General features: G+C 40.7%; 1 protein-coding gene across 1 annotated transcript; it reads left to right on the forward strand.

The window, feature by feature from the left end:
* Nucleotides 1-3: 3 nt before the first annotated feature.
* Nucleotides 4-14,841, forward strand: tcerg1l (transcription elongation regulator 1 like). Its single transcript, XM_030163139.1, has 9 exons — nucleotides 4-24; nucleotides 2,091-2,203; nucleotides 3,168-3,319; nucleotides 4,165-4,243; nucleotides 4,576-4,678; nucleotides 5,325-5,414; nucleotides 11,042-11,160; nucleotides 12,799-13,628; nucleotides 14,287-14,841. Exons 1-8 carry the CDS (start codon nucleotides 4-6, stop codon nucleotides 12,953-12,955), a joined length of 834 nt encoding a protein of 277 aa, XP_030018999.1. The 3' UTR covers nucleotides 12,956-13,628; nucleotides 14,287-14,841.
* The last annotated feature ends 91 nt before the right edge of the window (nucleotides 14,842-14,932 follow it).

Consider the following 14,932-nt stretch of genomic DNA (forward strand, 5'->3'; position numbering starts at 1 on the left):
GCAATGACGGAACACGCCAAGCAGGTGAGGCCAGCTGATCCAGACCGCAACACTGGACCAAGGTTCCCTGGTACCTATGTTCCCTGGTACCTATGTTCCTAAGTACTTATGTTCCCCAGTACCTATGTTCCCCCTATTTACTCTGGTACTTATGTTCTCTGGTACCTATGCTATTTGATACCTATATTCTCCGGTACCTATGTTCCCTGGTACCTATTTACTCCGGTGGCTATGTTCCTTAGTACCTATATTCCCTAGTACCTATGTTCCTCAGAACCTATGTTCCCCAGTACCTATGTTCCCCGGTACCTATGTTCCCCAATGCCTATGTTCCCTGGTACCTACTTACTCCAGTGGCTATGTTCCCTAGTACCTATGTTCCCCAGTGCCTATGTTCCTCAGAACCTATGTTCCCAGGTACCTATGTTCCCCAATGCCTATGTTCCCTGGTACCTACTTACTCCAGTGGCTATGTTCCCTAGTACCTATGTTCCCCAGTGCCTATGTTCCTCAGAACCTATGTTCCCAGGTACCTATGTTCCCCAATGCCTATGTTCCCTGGTACCTACTTACTCCAGTGGCTATGTTCCCTAGTACCTATGTTCCCCAGTGCCTATGTTCCTCAGAACCTATGTTCCCCAGTACCTATGTTCCCCGGTACCTATGTTCCCCGGTACCTATGTTCCCCAATGCCTATGTTCCCTGGTACCTACTTACTCCAGTGGCTATGTTCCCTAGTACCTATGTTCCCCAGTGCCTATGTTCCTCAGAACCTATGTTCCCCAGTACCTATGTTCCCCGGTACCTATGTTCCCCAATGCCTATGTTCCCTGGTACCTACTTACTCCAGTGGCTATGTTCCCTAGTACCTATGTTCCCCAATGCCTATGTTCCCTGGTACCTACTTACTCCAATGCCTATGTTCCCTGGTACCTATGTTCCCCAGTACCTATGTTCCTTGGTACCTAAAACTATATCCACCTCCTTGGACGTCTTCCTCTTTGATTGTTTTCGTCGTTAATTTAACTTCTATTTTTTACCCACAAATTACAAGGAAACTTTTTCCTGTTAAATTGAAGTCATATCAGTGAATTAAAGGTGTATATCATGTAAAGTCAGTTCCCTGTTTCCACCTTTGGTAACACCCACAGCAGTAAGTGTCTGGATTTGGACAGAACAGTTCTACCCTGTTTTTCTCTTTTTCACGTCTAACCTTATCAAACCTCTGTTGTCGTGGCCATAGCTTTTACTGTCTTTCCTTTAAACCACTTTGGTGTCGACGTTCCTCTCTGGGCTGGATTGTGTCGACGTCACCCTGGAAAAACTGGAGGAGGATAATGGAGCGATAAATTAGGTTTTCTACAAAATAAATCCATACAAAAATAAATGTGCCAACAATATGTGTGGACTTTAAAACGTCTTTTATGCAGTAGTTTGAACACATCTCCTGGTGCGTGTTTTTCTAATGTTATACTGATAATTATGGATTCAGTTAAATAGTGTTTGTTTATTTTGTTGTTGTTTTCCAGGTCAAACTCCTGTGTGTTCACTGCAGCTGTTATACTGTACATGCCAGAATGACCTCAGGCGTACAACTCACTGATTACAACCCAGTCAATATCCTGAGCTTTGGAAATGATATCTGTCAAACATGAAAAAAACGATCGATACGTGTTTTATTGTAAAATGCCTGAACATGGAGGCAGTGTTCACATTCCAGGGTGTGTTTAGTATGAGGAGTCCAACACTGTAAATGGACTGCAGAGGGATTTGAAACTGAAACAACGAAGAGACGGAGGTGAGGTCGATTTAATTAACGTCACTGTGTTCGTTTACCACCAATAAAATGATATTAGAGGTCAGAGGATAAAAGTCTGTCAGCAGTGGTTTAGCTGCATCCTGTCCTCTTCACCGCCATCGTTCCTCTGTTAAGTTTGTGAAGGTTTTAGTTACTGTGGAGTTTGAAGAAGTTTGATTGAAACAGAAGTGGTTTTTGTACCAGACGGAGCAGACGGACCGAACGTGTCCGATGGAAGTCATGTGATCCGGGTTCACTGGTTCTCAGTCTGAACTCCCTGTGTGTGTTGCAGTGCGTCAGCGTGTCTCTGAACACAGCAGACGATGAAGATGACGATGAAGATGATGAAGAGGGAAGGAAAGACAAACGTCCTGTCGCCTCCACTCCTGTCCCAGGGTCGCCATGGTAACCAGTGCTATAAAACAGACACACACCCACACACCCACACACCCACCTGCCGTCGTTATTGACGATCAGTAATGAATGTAGATTTGTCTAATGTAACTCTGACATTTAGCCCCGGGATACACTTTTTTTCTACCGCAGCTGTGTTACCACGGCAACCAACAGCTGCAGAGACACAATATTACCATGCCAACCAACCGCTGCAGCGATACAGTGCTACCATGCCAACCGACAGCTGCAAAAACACAATGTTACCATGGCAACCAACAGCTGCAAAAACACACATTTACCGTGCCAAACAATAGCTGCAGACACAATGTTACCATGGCAACTAACAGCTCCGGAGACACAATGTTACCATGGCAACCAACCACTGCAGATATACAATGCTACCGTGCCAACCAACAGCAGCAGTCGAACAATGTTACCATGCCAACAATGTTATCACGGCAACCAACAGCTGAAGAGGCACAAAGTTACAACTAACAGCAATAATCCAATCATCAATCATTATTTTAAAAGCCAAGTGGACAGTGTGTGTGTGTGTGTGTGTGTGTGTGTGTGCGTGCGCGTGTGTGTGTGTGTGTGTGCGCGTGTGTGCGTGTGTGTCTCAGGCATCTCACTAACTCCGTACACAGCTGACTGCTGCAGTTTGTCATATTTATGGATTTTTGGTCGATGAACAGACCAGTGAAAACAGTAAGCTGATAGGACCAGTAGTTTGGGAGATATTAGTCATTTTGAATACAACATCCTTACAGTCACGTTGCTATGGCCACAACACTTTGGCGGTGACTGCTGGACAAATGCGGTACAACATGCACGAAAACACCACAGCATTAACACGACCACACCTAGAACTGCAGCCATTGGCTGCTGTCAGAGCCCAGAGTTTGTTTCCAGATGTTTCCTCTGTGTGTGTGTGTGTGTGTGTGTGTGTGTGTGTGTGTGTCCGTCCGTTTAGGTGTGTGGTGTGGACGGGAGACGACCGCGTCTTCTTCTTCAATCCCACAATCCACCTGTCTGTGTGGGAGAGACCTGGAGAGCTGATTGGCCGGGACATCAGCCGCATCATCCAGGACCCGCCCCACAAGAGGAAGAAGATGTCAGTTGATGGTCAGCCAATCAGATTCACATGTGCTTTTAGTATTTTTACCTCCGCCAGGAGGTGTTGTGTTCATTTTGCTTTGTGTGTTTGTTTGTTTGTTTGTTTGTTAGCAAGATAACTCAAAAAGTTATGGACGGATTTTCATGAAATGTTCAGGAAATGTTGATACTGGCACAAAGAAGAAATGATTAAATTTTGGTGGTGATTGGGGGGGGGGGGGGTGTCTGCACTCTCCGAGTGCTTCTCTTGTTACTACTGGGTCCTGTATGGAAGTAAATCTGTGTCATCAGATTCTGAATTATTAAAGCCATTGAACTTCTAGCACTGATTTTTTTTTTTTTGCACTGAAATTAAGTATCTGAATTTTTTAAATTCTAAATTTATGAACATAGTTGAATTCAGATACTTAATTTCAGTGCTAGAAATTCAGTGGCTTTAATAATTCAAATTCTGATGACACAGATTTACTTCCATAGTCCTGTTTCTAAACCTTTTTTGACCAAATGCTCCTTTATGTCATCATGAGCCTCCTGCCCCCCCGCCCCCCCCCAATTTTTTTGTTTTGTTTTGTTTTTTTTGTGATGGGCGTGTTACAGTGGTCTGTAACAAGTTGTCGAGCAGGATGGAGGAGTGGGTCTGATGGAGCTTATATATGTTGAATACGTAGTGTCCAGCTGACAACCGTTGGGGGGGGGGGGGGGGTTCACCATTGACATGACATGCTGTTTGATAGTGATACTCACACAGGCGGAAACACCCCCATTTAGAAACACTGATCTAAACCATAAACATCAGTTGTAGGATTACTGGTAATTTCTTGTGTGTTTTCATAAATGTGCTGTTTTTCGGACAGACACGGACTCCAAAAGTCATTCATCTGATCTGAATGAAGATGGAGACGATGACAACAGACACACCTCCAAAAGAAACAGGTGAGGGTTTATGGGTACAGTTCCATCCTAAGACTGAGCCCAGGAGGAAGAACATTTCATGGGACCTCCTTTAGCTTTTGTTACAGAACACACTGACTGTAGCATCGTTCATGACACACAGCGCTTAAACAGCTTCTGTAAGTCTAACCCACGTCTGCAGCCTGTCGACATTCACAGGCTGGAACATGTTTGTGTAGATCTGGACTCCATGGAGCGTTCCCTGAACACCATGGAGCGTTCCCTGAACACACATCCATTCCATCAAAGGGAACAGTTGTCCGTTCCTCTGTCCAGAACCTTGAACATCTGATGGTCTGTGTCTGTTTCTGTAGAACTGAGGACTCCATGTCTCTGGTTCCTCGTCCTGGAGAAGTGAAACTCCTTCCACTGGAGCTTCGCATCACACATTTCAGAGACATGATGCTGGAGAGAGGGGTAAGACGGTGTGCACTAGCATACAAAGACCCATACACAGTAATCTATCTATCTATCTATCTATCTATCTATCTATCTATCTATCTATCTATCTATCTATCTATCTATCTATCTATCTATCTATCTATCTATCTATCTATCGTTCTATCTATCGTTCTATCTATCGTTCTATCTATCTATCGTTCTATCGTTCTATCTATCGTTCTATCTATCGTTCTATCTATCTATTGTTCTATCGTTCTATCTATCTTTGAAAAATAAACTAAAACAACTCAAACACACGTGTATGTTTGATGTTTACATGTTAATATTTGAATGTTTCTACAACAGAAAGTACATTGTGAGGTTATTTTGTTTTTTTCTTTGTCTTTCTTTTCAAAATACAACTTGGTTAAATTATTTCAGTGTGTGTATCAGTACTTTTTGAACATTTTGAGCACAATTTCAACAATACCACGATAATAATGATAACCGTGATAATTCTGGTCACAATAACCATGATATGAAATGTTCCTATGGTTCCGTCCCCACTACACACCATCCAAGTACAAACCTGACACTGAATCCATAAAACTAACACAGGTCTGCTGCTGTTTCACCCACAGATGAGGCTGATTTTCCACCGCTTTCTTTCCTTTTTTCCCAGGTGTCTGCGTTCTCCACCTGGGAGAAGGAGCTCCATAAGATGGTGTTCGACCCTCGGTACCTGCTGCTGACCTCCGATCAGAGGAAACAGGTTCAAACCCATGGCACTCATTTAACATCTAACACCTTTTCATTCATATACAGTACGTCAGCTCCACGAGGTTTTATTGGATTGAGCCGTTTTACAAAGTTATAAGAAAAAGACTGAGTTTTATTTTATAGAATGGAGTTTTTCTTCAGCTTTTGTCTAAGTTTGAGTTTTATTTAGATCAGGGCTCTCAAACTCATGTTCTTTCAGGTTCCACATTTGATCTAAACTGGGCCGGATCAGTAAAATAATAACAGAATAACTTAGAAATAATGACAAGTCCAAATTTTTGTCTGTTTTAGCGCAAAAAAAACTCCATTAAATTATGAAAATACTTACTTTTATAAACTATTCAAACAAAAAAGATGTGAATAACCTGAAAAAACGGAAATTTCTTAAGAAAAATCAGTGCAATTCTAACAATATTCTGCCTCCACTTCTCATTTACATGAGTGCATTCTGGATCAGATCTACAAAGACACTAAACACTGAGGAACAGACAGAAAAGAGTTCAAACTAGGCTGAATTTTCTTTAGACATTTCAGGTTGTTCATATTTGTCATTATAGTCAGTAGTTTTATCAGACTTTTTCAGGTATTATGATGAGAGCTTTGATTCACTGAAGCTGAAAATGAGAGATGACGTGAATAAAAGAGTGCACGACATTAAATCTGATTTAAAAGGTCACATTCATCACAAAGACAATTTATTCGTGTACATCATGAACCATTAGCGTTAGAGGAAAATTAAAACCAAGCTCTTTTTTTTTTTTTTACCTGTTATTTTTCAGTTGTGTTTGTGTTGCATTGATCATTCACCTTTCATTTAGTTTTCATCCTTTTCCTTTTGAATTCAGCTGTAGTTCTGAATCACTGCTGCTTTTATTCCCTGTCAACACTAACATGGATACAGTCGGTACGTTTGTTCCACATGTGACTGATATTTTAGGCCAATGAGATCTTTTTTAAAATATGTTACACAGTCCAGATGTGAAAATGCTTCAGGTTAAATTAGGGATGCTCCGATACCGATACCAGTATCGGGCATCGGCTCCGATACTCAGTGTGTGTACTCGTACTCGTACTCGTAAAAGTAATCCCATACAAATGCACCGATACCACTTCTGTCCGTGGGACATTCCCAGTTCAGTGCAGCAGGTACGAGGAGGAGGAATAATGTGTGTGAGTGTGAAGAGTGTGGAGGTTTTTGAAATAAGCGACGGTGATAAAAGTAACGCTGACAGATACAGACGCAGCGTTCTGTCCGTCCTCTGCGTACATTCATCTGTTTTCCAGGTGCTGGTGGAGACAGAGAATACCAGTGGGAGTACGGAGCGGTGTGGACCCCCACCAGCAGAAGTGAAAACTAAACTTATCACTCATTTGTCTTTTCTCTTCCTGCTGAAGCTAAACTTTTAAACCTTACCAACGAAAACTCTGCAACATTAGTATCACATTAGTGTTCCCTCTGTCGTCTCCATGTTTGTTATTACTGACTTTCTTCTTCTTCTTCATTAAACTTTCCTCTTCTTCGTGGTATTTGTCCAGTATGGTTAATTCAGAGCGGCGCCCCCTGGTGGATTAATTGACAAACGCTCATTCCAACACATTAAATGTCAGTAGCAGCACTTTGTTCCAGTCAGACTAATGACAACGACAATAAAGCACATTTACAAAAGGAACTAACAACTGGAATGGGATTATTAAGTACTCGTATCGGTACTCGGTATCAGCAAGTACTCAAATGTAAGTACTCGTACTTGGTCTGGAAAAAAGTGGTATGGGTTCATCCCTAGGTTAAATGTGTGTGGACGAGGAAAACATGATTCCCACGTCTGTCGTCACATTGTGAAGTGAATAAGCATCAAATATGGTTCCTCTCCAGGTCTGTGTGAACTGGTTTAGTACCAGCTGTAAACCACTTTTAACACATTTAGGAGATGGTTCCCTGTCAGGAGGAGCTTCCACAGAGTTGTTTTCCCCACCCCTCCTCCGGAACCGTCCTGAGACAGAACCGGTGCGAGCGAGACTGAGACACCAGTCTAATCTGGAGGTCTGGGAGACGGACCGGTCCTGTGGTGGTACCCGGGCCAGGGACTCACAGTCCCACTCTGAAAATCGATCATATCCACTATTACGCAATAACACAAAATTAAAATAAAATCAGTCCAAAATCGATCACATTGATTTTTTTATCTCGCCCTAGTGTTCATGTAGCATTCCAGACAAATGTTTGTGATCTGTGGAGTTCATTTTATTTAGAGCCAGTCCCAGTTACCAACATTTAGACTGTTTTAACCACCCTTTAACCAGCTTTACTGTCTTTTATACTGAGTAGACTGACTTTTAGTCTGTTTCCTTTGGTTTTACTATAGTTTAACCATTGTTAAATTTGGTTCAACCATTAAATAGTTTGGTTTTCCCATTCTTTAGAGCTGTTTTACCAACATTTAGTCTGTTTTAATGACCCTTCAGCTCAGCTTTACTGTCTTTAATATTGGTTTTACCCACTTTTAGTCTGTTTACTTTGTTTTAACTATTGTTTCACCATTATTAAGCCTGGTTCAACCATTAAATAGTTTGGTTTTCCATTCTTTAGGGCTGTTTTACCAACATTTAATCTTTTTTAATCACCCTTCAGCTTAGCTTTACTGTCTTTTATACTGCTTTTAGACATTTGTAGTCTGTTTATTTTGGTTTTACCATAATTTCACCATTATTAAGTTTGGTTTAACCATTAAATAGTTTGGTTTTCCCATTCTTTAGGGTTATTTTACCAACATTTAGTCTGTTTACTTTGGTTTTACCATAATTTCACCATTATTAAGTTTGGTTTAACCATTAAATAGTTTGGTTTTACCATTCTTTAGGGCTGTTTTACCAACATTTATTCTATTTTAACCACCTTATAGCATAGTTTTACTGTCTTTTTACTGGTTTAACATGTCTTAATCTCATGTATTAATTCCATCGTCCTTAACACCAGTTCAGTTTAGTTCAGATGAGTCTATCACTCTAGACCAGGGTCAGTCTGGACTCATCAGACCATGTGACCTTTTTTCCATTCAAACAGTCCAGTCTTTATGCCCCTGCAGATACACCCAGCCCTGTGTGGACTAACCTTTTACAGTGTGTGGTTTTACTGCACATGGACCAGACAAAGTGTGTTTGATGTTCATGACAGTGACGTGTAATAACGTCCTGTCAGATTCAGAACTTTATGGATGTTTACAAGAGCAGAAAGGACTGCACTGACAGAGGCTGTGGAAGGACCAGGTCAGAGGTAGGTGGTATTCCTATGGACATATTTTTTATGTATATTCTGTATATACAGAGACAGAGTTGAACAGATGTATTTGTAAAGGAGGGGCTGGTTTTAGTGGACTGTGTCCTCTGAATAAACTAATCCTCTGTTTAGTGACTGAATGTGATGAACCAGGTCCAGGGGCTGAAACAGATGCTTCAGTGGGTTGTGTCCAGTCTGTCTGGTTCCAGATTTAATGTTTAACTCAAAACAGCATCTCCAACAGTGTTACTCTATAAAACTGAATATCATCTTTTATTTCTTTTCCTATTTGGACATCATTTTTATTTTTGTTCTCGTGCATCTCCTCCTTTAACTTCCACTTACTTCTGCTGATTTTCTGCTTCTAGTCTGAACATGTATCTACAAGTGACGTAACCGTGATGTTTACTTTTTTTTTAAAAATTTAAATTTTCTGAAGGTCCACGGTTCAAAGTCCACTAGAAATACCGTTTTTTCTGAGCTTTGAGACAATTTTTAACACAAAGATCATGTGGAAAGTGTTTTTTTTTTTCTCTTAAATAGGATGAAAAGAACAATATGGGTGCTTCTCTGAAACTGTTTTTATTTAGTATCTGACACTTTTCCATCTGTTTAGACCCAATAATAAAAGGTAAATGTAGACAGATTTTCCCCAGGATGGACCTAATGATGACCTCAGAGAAATGCAAAAGAAATTATCCTCTTGCTCTGAGCCATCCCATAATTAATGAATTTTTAATCAAATATTGGGTCCAGAAATAGGACCCAAATATGGACATTAAATCTCCCTAGGTGTCAGTGCATTAGATGTGTAAACGTGTGTAAATGCTCGTCTATAGACTCTAAATACAGACACTGTGTTCAGTGTGTCGATCCTAGTGGTTTTTCTTCTTCTTTTTTTTTTTTTTTGTTTATTTTTTAAATGGTTTTTTATGGTGCTTTTTCTAATTCCCACATGTGGGTTTTTCATCAGTCTCATTCCAGGCTTGGTGTGGAACCCATCGTGTCCACTGGTGTTACATACAGAACCTGAACATTTAAACACATATAAATAGCGGATGATTTTGCAACAGCGGCCATTTTTGTGAAACACTCTGTCTTGAATAATTAGTTTGATTCCCAAAATCGTCGGCTTCCTGATAAAACCTGCTATGTGACTTTTGGCAAATTTTACAGGAGAAACAAAAAACGGTTTATACAACAGGAAACTGAAATATGACAAAAAAAAAATCTGCTCCTTTAATGTTGGTACTTATGATGGAAGGTAAACAACTTTCACAGGAGACTGAAATTGAAGCCATAATAGGGGAGATAGGTTTTTATTCCAAACCAAAAATGTCACTTAGCAGGTTTTATCAGGAAGCCGACGAAATGCACCTACGAGAGAATAAAGAGATTCAAACAAACAGTAGCACGTAATTTTTGTGTCCTTTTGACTGTGTTACATGTGGATTTTTGTATCAAATATAATGTAAAAGATAAAAATGTGTTTTATCTGAAAAATAGTTTCTCTTTTATCTCAGTATTTCTTTTTAAAATAGACCCAAAGTGCGTTCAAACTTTCTTCATAACATAAGGGCTGTTAGAAAACATCGGTTCTTCAATATATCGTGATATTTCATTTCACAATACTGTATCGATATTAAAAAGTACGGTATCGATATTTTTTAGGTATTTATTCAAATGCAGATGTGGTGGAGGTTCATTTTTGTTTTTTGTTTTTCTTTATTGTTTATATCTTATTATTATTTAACACTGTTTTATTAAATAATGGTTATTTGAAGGATCTTAAAAGCACTTTTTACTGTTTGAGAGGCAGATGGTAGTCCCGTTGTTGGGATCGCACAAAAATAATTCTGATGTCAGTTCTGAACTAATAGAATCTGAACATTTGAACAGAATCTGAAACTGTAATGTCTGTAAAACAGAATTTCAGTTTGAACGCAGGAACATTTTGTGATAGAACATTAGATCCTGTTGTGATCCAATAAAAATGTGTTTAGTATTTGTGCAGATTTCTGGTTTAATTCAATTCTTCCAGGAAATAATCATTTTTAAAAAAGAAACAAACAAAAACTTGCCTGTTTAACAGTATCATGATATATCGTAATACATTGTATCATGATCCTAGTATTGTGATTTGTATCGTATCGTCAGATTCTTGCCGATACACAGCCCTACATAACATTTGTCAACATCTGGTTTGAATTTTTAGGACCAGTTTCATCGAAGCACCCATATCCACATTAGGGTGGCCAGACCATTAGCCTTCTGTTTTTCGTTTTTATTGGCTCTAATAACCCTGACCTCCATTCATTGTGTGGTTGAACTGTGTCTTTGTGCAGGTGTTTGATCAGTTTGTAAAGAGCAGACTGAAGGACGAGTATAAAGAGAAGAAGAGTAAACTCCATAAAGCCAGAGAAGAGTTCAAACAGCTGCTGGATGAGGCCAAAATCACCAGCAGGTATCACACATCCATTATTCACACGCTCCCTTAATTATTCAGCCGTGTTCCCGTAAAAGCCGTCCTGAGGCGACCCGGTACCTGGACGAGCAGGTGTTTATCTACCTGTCAGATCGGCCGACTGACTCCAACTCCCCCTGACAGCTGGAACCACCACGCCACATTCAGCCTGGCCTCGTCCAATCACAGCGCAGGGAGTTTTCCCCCAGTGTGTCCTGGAGTCAGACGATGGAGCTGGTTCAGTGTTCCAACATCAGTGTTCCTCCTGGATCTGACGTCCAGGTGTCGTCTGGACTTAGACCTTTGGATTTGTGTAGATGGATCTAAAGGGCATTTCTATAAGACCATGAGTTGGTCCAAATAATGTTTGAAATGCAATATGACAGGAACGTTTGGGAGAATATAGTTTAATTTGGAGCAGACGTCAAGGAGGAAGTCAAAGAAATGTGGTGGTCAAAGGTCAAAGGTGGCGTGACCTCCTGTCTTACATAACTTATAACACTATCTCAGGAACAGTTTGACAGAATGATGCAAAATTACCCACTGATGTGAACTTGGAGTCATGGATGAACTCAATGGATTTTGGTGGTCAAAGGTCAAGGGTGGCGTGACCCTACGTCTGTTCATTATTAGAGCGTATCTGAGGAACCGTTTCCAGAATCACTTAAAATCTGGCAAAACTTTCAGTCAGAATCGAGGATGAACACAAAGAATTTTGGTGGTCACAGGTAGCATGACCTATCTTAAATATCTTTCAACACTATCTCAGGAACAGTTTGACAGAATGATGTAAAATTACCCACTGATGTGAACGTGGAGTCAAGGATGAACTCGATGGATTTTGGTGGTCCAAGGTCATGAGTGGCATGACTCCACGTCTGTTCATTCTTAGAGCACCGTATCTCAGGAACAGTGTCCAGAATCAATTAAAACTTGGCAAAAACTTTCAGTCAGAATGTCATCAATGTCGGGCTGTCATCAAGTGCGCGTACGACCTTTGCCTTCTTTGGGGTTGGTGACGATGTTTCCATTGTTTGGATGCTCCTTGGTCTCAGGCTGATAGTGATGGACCCCGGTCTCATCCATCATCACAAATCAGTCCCATACTCAAGTTTGTCCATTTTTCAGGAAACACTTGATACAGAAAGTTAAGGGAGCTGGAAAACAGGGGAAAAGATTGATCTGACCAAGAAATTTAGTGGATAGGATTAAGATATGTGACAGATTTCATGGACCAAATTTGGTCTTCATGTCTTACTCCTTTCCATGTTAGGCTCAAAACTTTTCAGTCGCCCCTCGTATTTACTGTAAACCTCTGCATCTGTTTTTTGTAAATTGGCGGGTCACAGAGACGACTGACCAATCAGTGGTCTGCGGTGTTTACATGTCACCTTTTAGTATCTGGTCCCCAGTCCTGGAACCTCAGCGGAGGTGATACCAAAAAACTAGTGCCGGGTACCAGATTCCAGGTCCTTTTTCGTAATAGAAATGTGAAAAGGCCGAGTTGAGTTGAGTCGAGCCAGTACCACGTAGTGGAAACACGGCATGAGTCTCAGATTTTGGAAATATTCGGATATATACATGAGTCGTCCACATCTTCTCACAGTCTGACTGAACTCTTCCTCTTTATCCTTCCAGGTCCACCTTTAAGGAGTTCTGCTCCCGTTACCGTAGCGACCAAAGGTTCAGCGCCCTCAACAGGAAGAAGGAGCAGGAGGTTCTGTTTAACCAGTACATGTCGTCATTAAAGAAAAGGGAGAAGGAGAACCGAGCCAAGCTGAGGAAAATGAGATGAGGAACAACCTTCATTTAAAAAAAAAAACAAACCTCCTAGAACTCCTAACAGTGGGTCCGATCCAGGTCTGACTGCCGGATCCTGGTCTCAGAGAAACTGGACCGGGACCACATAGGATCTGATGAACTGGTCTAAGAAGACAGGTTGGCTTAGACTCAGAGACGCTGAGCTGAAGTGGACGAAACGTCAAAAGAACCAGAGCACAAACAAACCGTGAGAACGTCTGACCGTCTGTTTATCTGTCGGCTGTGTTTCCATAAACTTTCCAAACGTTGCAAAAAAGAAAAAAAAACGACTGTAAGTTTGTCTCGTTTCCATGAACAGGTTCGTAGTGAATCAACTCGTGTGTGGTGTGATCTGCAGGTGGCGCTATCGTCTTTGTCCGAAGTCCAGGTCGTCATGTTCATATTCGTTAGTTGTCCGGTCATTTGTAGTATTTCCTGCTGCTCTGTGTCAATCAAAACAATAGCAAAAAATGTCAACGCCCACTTTCTGTTATTACCTTTCACAATAAAAGCCCAGAACATACAGTGCAGACTACGAACATACAAGGATCCCTTTCCCGATAAATGACAAAATAACTCAATGTGGTTTTAAAAAGGAAAGAAAGACCTGGAGAAGTGATAGGATCAACTGAACCAAGTTTAAAGGACTCAACTCCAAAATAAAACAAGTATTCAGAACGCAAACCTCCGCCAAGCACCCCGATCGGTGTGCATGTGTGGATCGACTATTTCTTTTTAAATTAAACAGTTTCAAGGTGGTTCCATACAGCAGAAAAATTGCGGTCAAACATGGTAATAAAAAATAACAAAAGTCAGCAGAGCGTAACGGAAGAGAAATGGAGTGGAACGATATTTCATACAAAATTGAAGCTTGGTACCAGTCATGTGTTTGTCAAATTATATTCAATTCCAATCAATATTAGTTGAGTTCTAATTTTAAATGTGTGGTAAATGGGATTTTCAGTGTTAAATGTAAATGTCCACATTCCACAGTGGATGTGGACAATTTAGTTCCAGATACAAGATATTGTTCTAAGCTACAGGTGGATCCAATTGGAGGCTAATCGGAGTCATTTTGAATTTTTTATGAATTTTGGAAAATTGCTCAATGATGACAGATGGAAAACTGTAGATGTTGTGACCTTGCTGTGACCTTGAACTTTGTCCTACTGGGACCAAAATGTACTGGGTTGGTCCCAGGGCCTAGGCCTATCTGTGGGGAAGGTTTGGGAAAGATGGGTGGAAGAGTTTTCCCCTAAAGTTGCTAAAAAACAAACAAACACACAAAGCAAAGTGATCACAATACCTCCTGGCAGAGGGAACCAGTGCTTTAGTTTGTTCCAATGTAATTCCACCAACGGCCACTAGATGCTGCTCGGAAAATCCCATAGACGACCACTGAACATTTCACTTAAAACACTAAGCTAACAGTGTTTTTTACAGGACTCACCTTCATGTCATCCTCCATATTTGGACCTTGTAATAAACATTGTGCTCCATCTTAAATTATTCGTCCATTAATGCGATTTAACACCAAACAGAAGCCACGTGGGCTTTGATTGACAGATGTGATTGACAGGTCACTTGACTTTCAGACCTTCTGTTTCTGGAGATGATTCAGTTTCACAAATGCTTTGATGAAGATGACATTTTACTCTGTCAGTTAGCATTAGCATTAGCTCCTGTCTGATCATGCATTTACGCAGCTCCACCCCTTTTGCCAAATACGGTCACTTCTGGCTACAAAAACACGGCAGCGACCAAACTACCACCATCAGCTGTAGCTGATACTAGCAAACAAATGATGCATCTGTACTTGTGGTTTTACGAAGGGAATTCTTGAGCACATTTATTTATATAAAAATAGCAGACTTTGTAACTTCATATTTGTTTCATTTCAATCTAAATCTTGTCGTCTGGTTGAAAATGGATGTTCTATGATTTCTGAGCAAGGTTTTAATAGTTTGGGATT

Source organism: Sphaeramia orbicularis, chromosome 19 (assembly GCF_902148855.1).
Source record: "Sphaeramia orbicularis chromosome 19, fSphaOr1.1, whole genome shotgun sequence".
NCBI lineage: Eukaryota > Metazoa > Chordata > Actinopteri > Kurtiformes > Apogonidae > Sphaeramia > Sphaeramia orbicularis.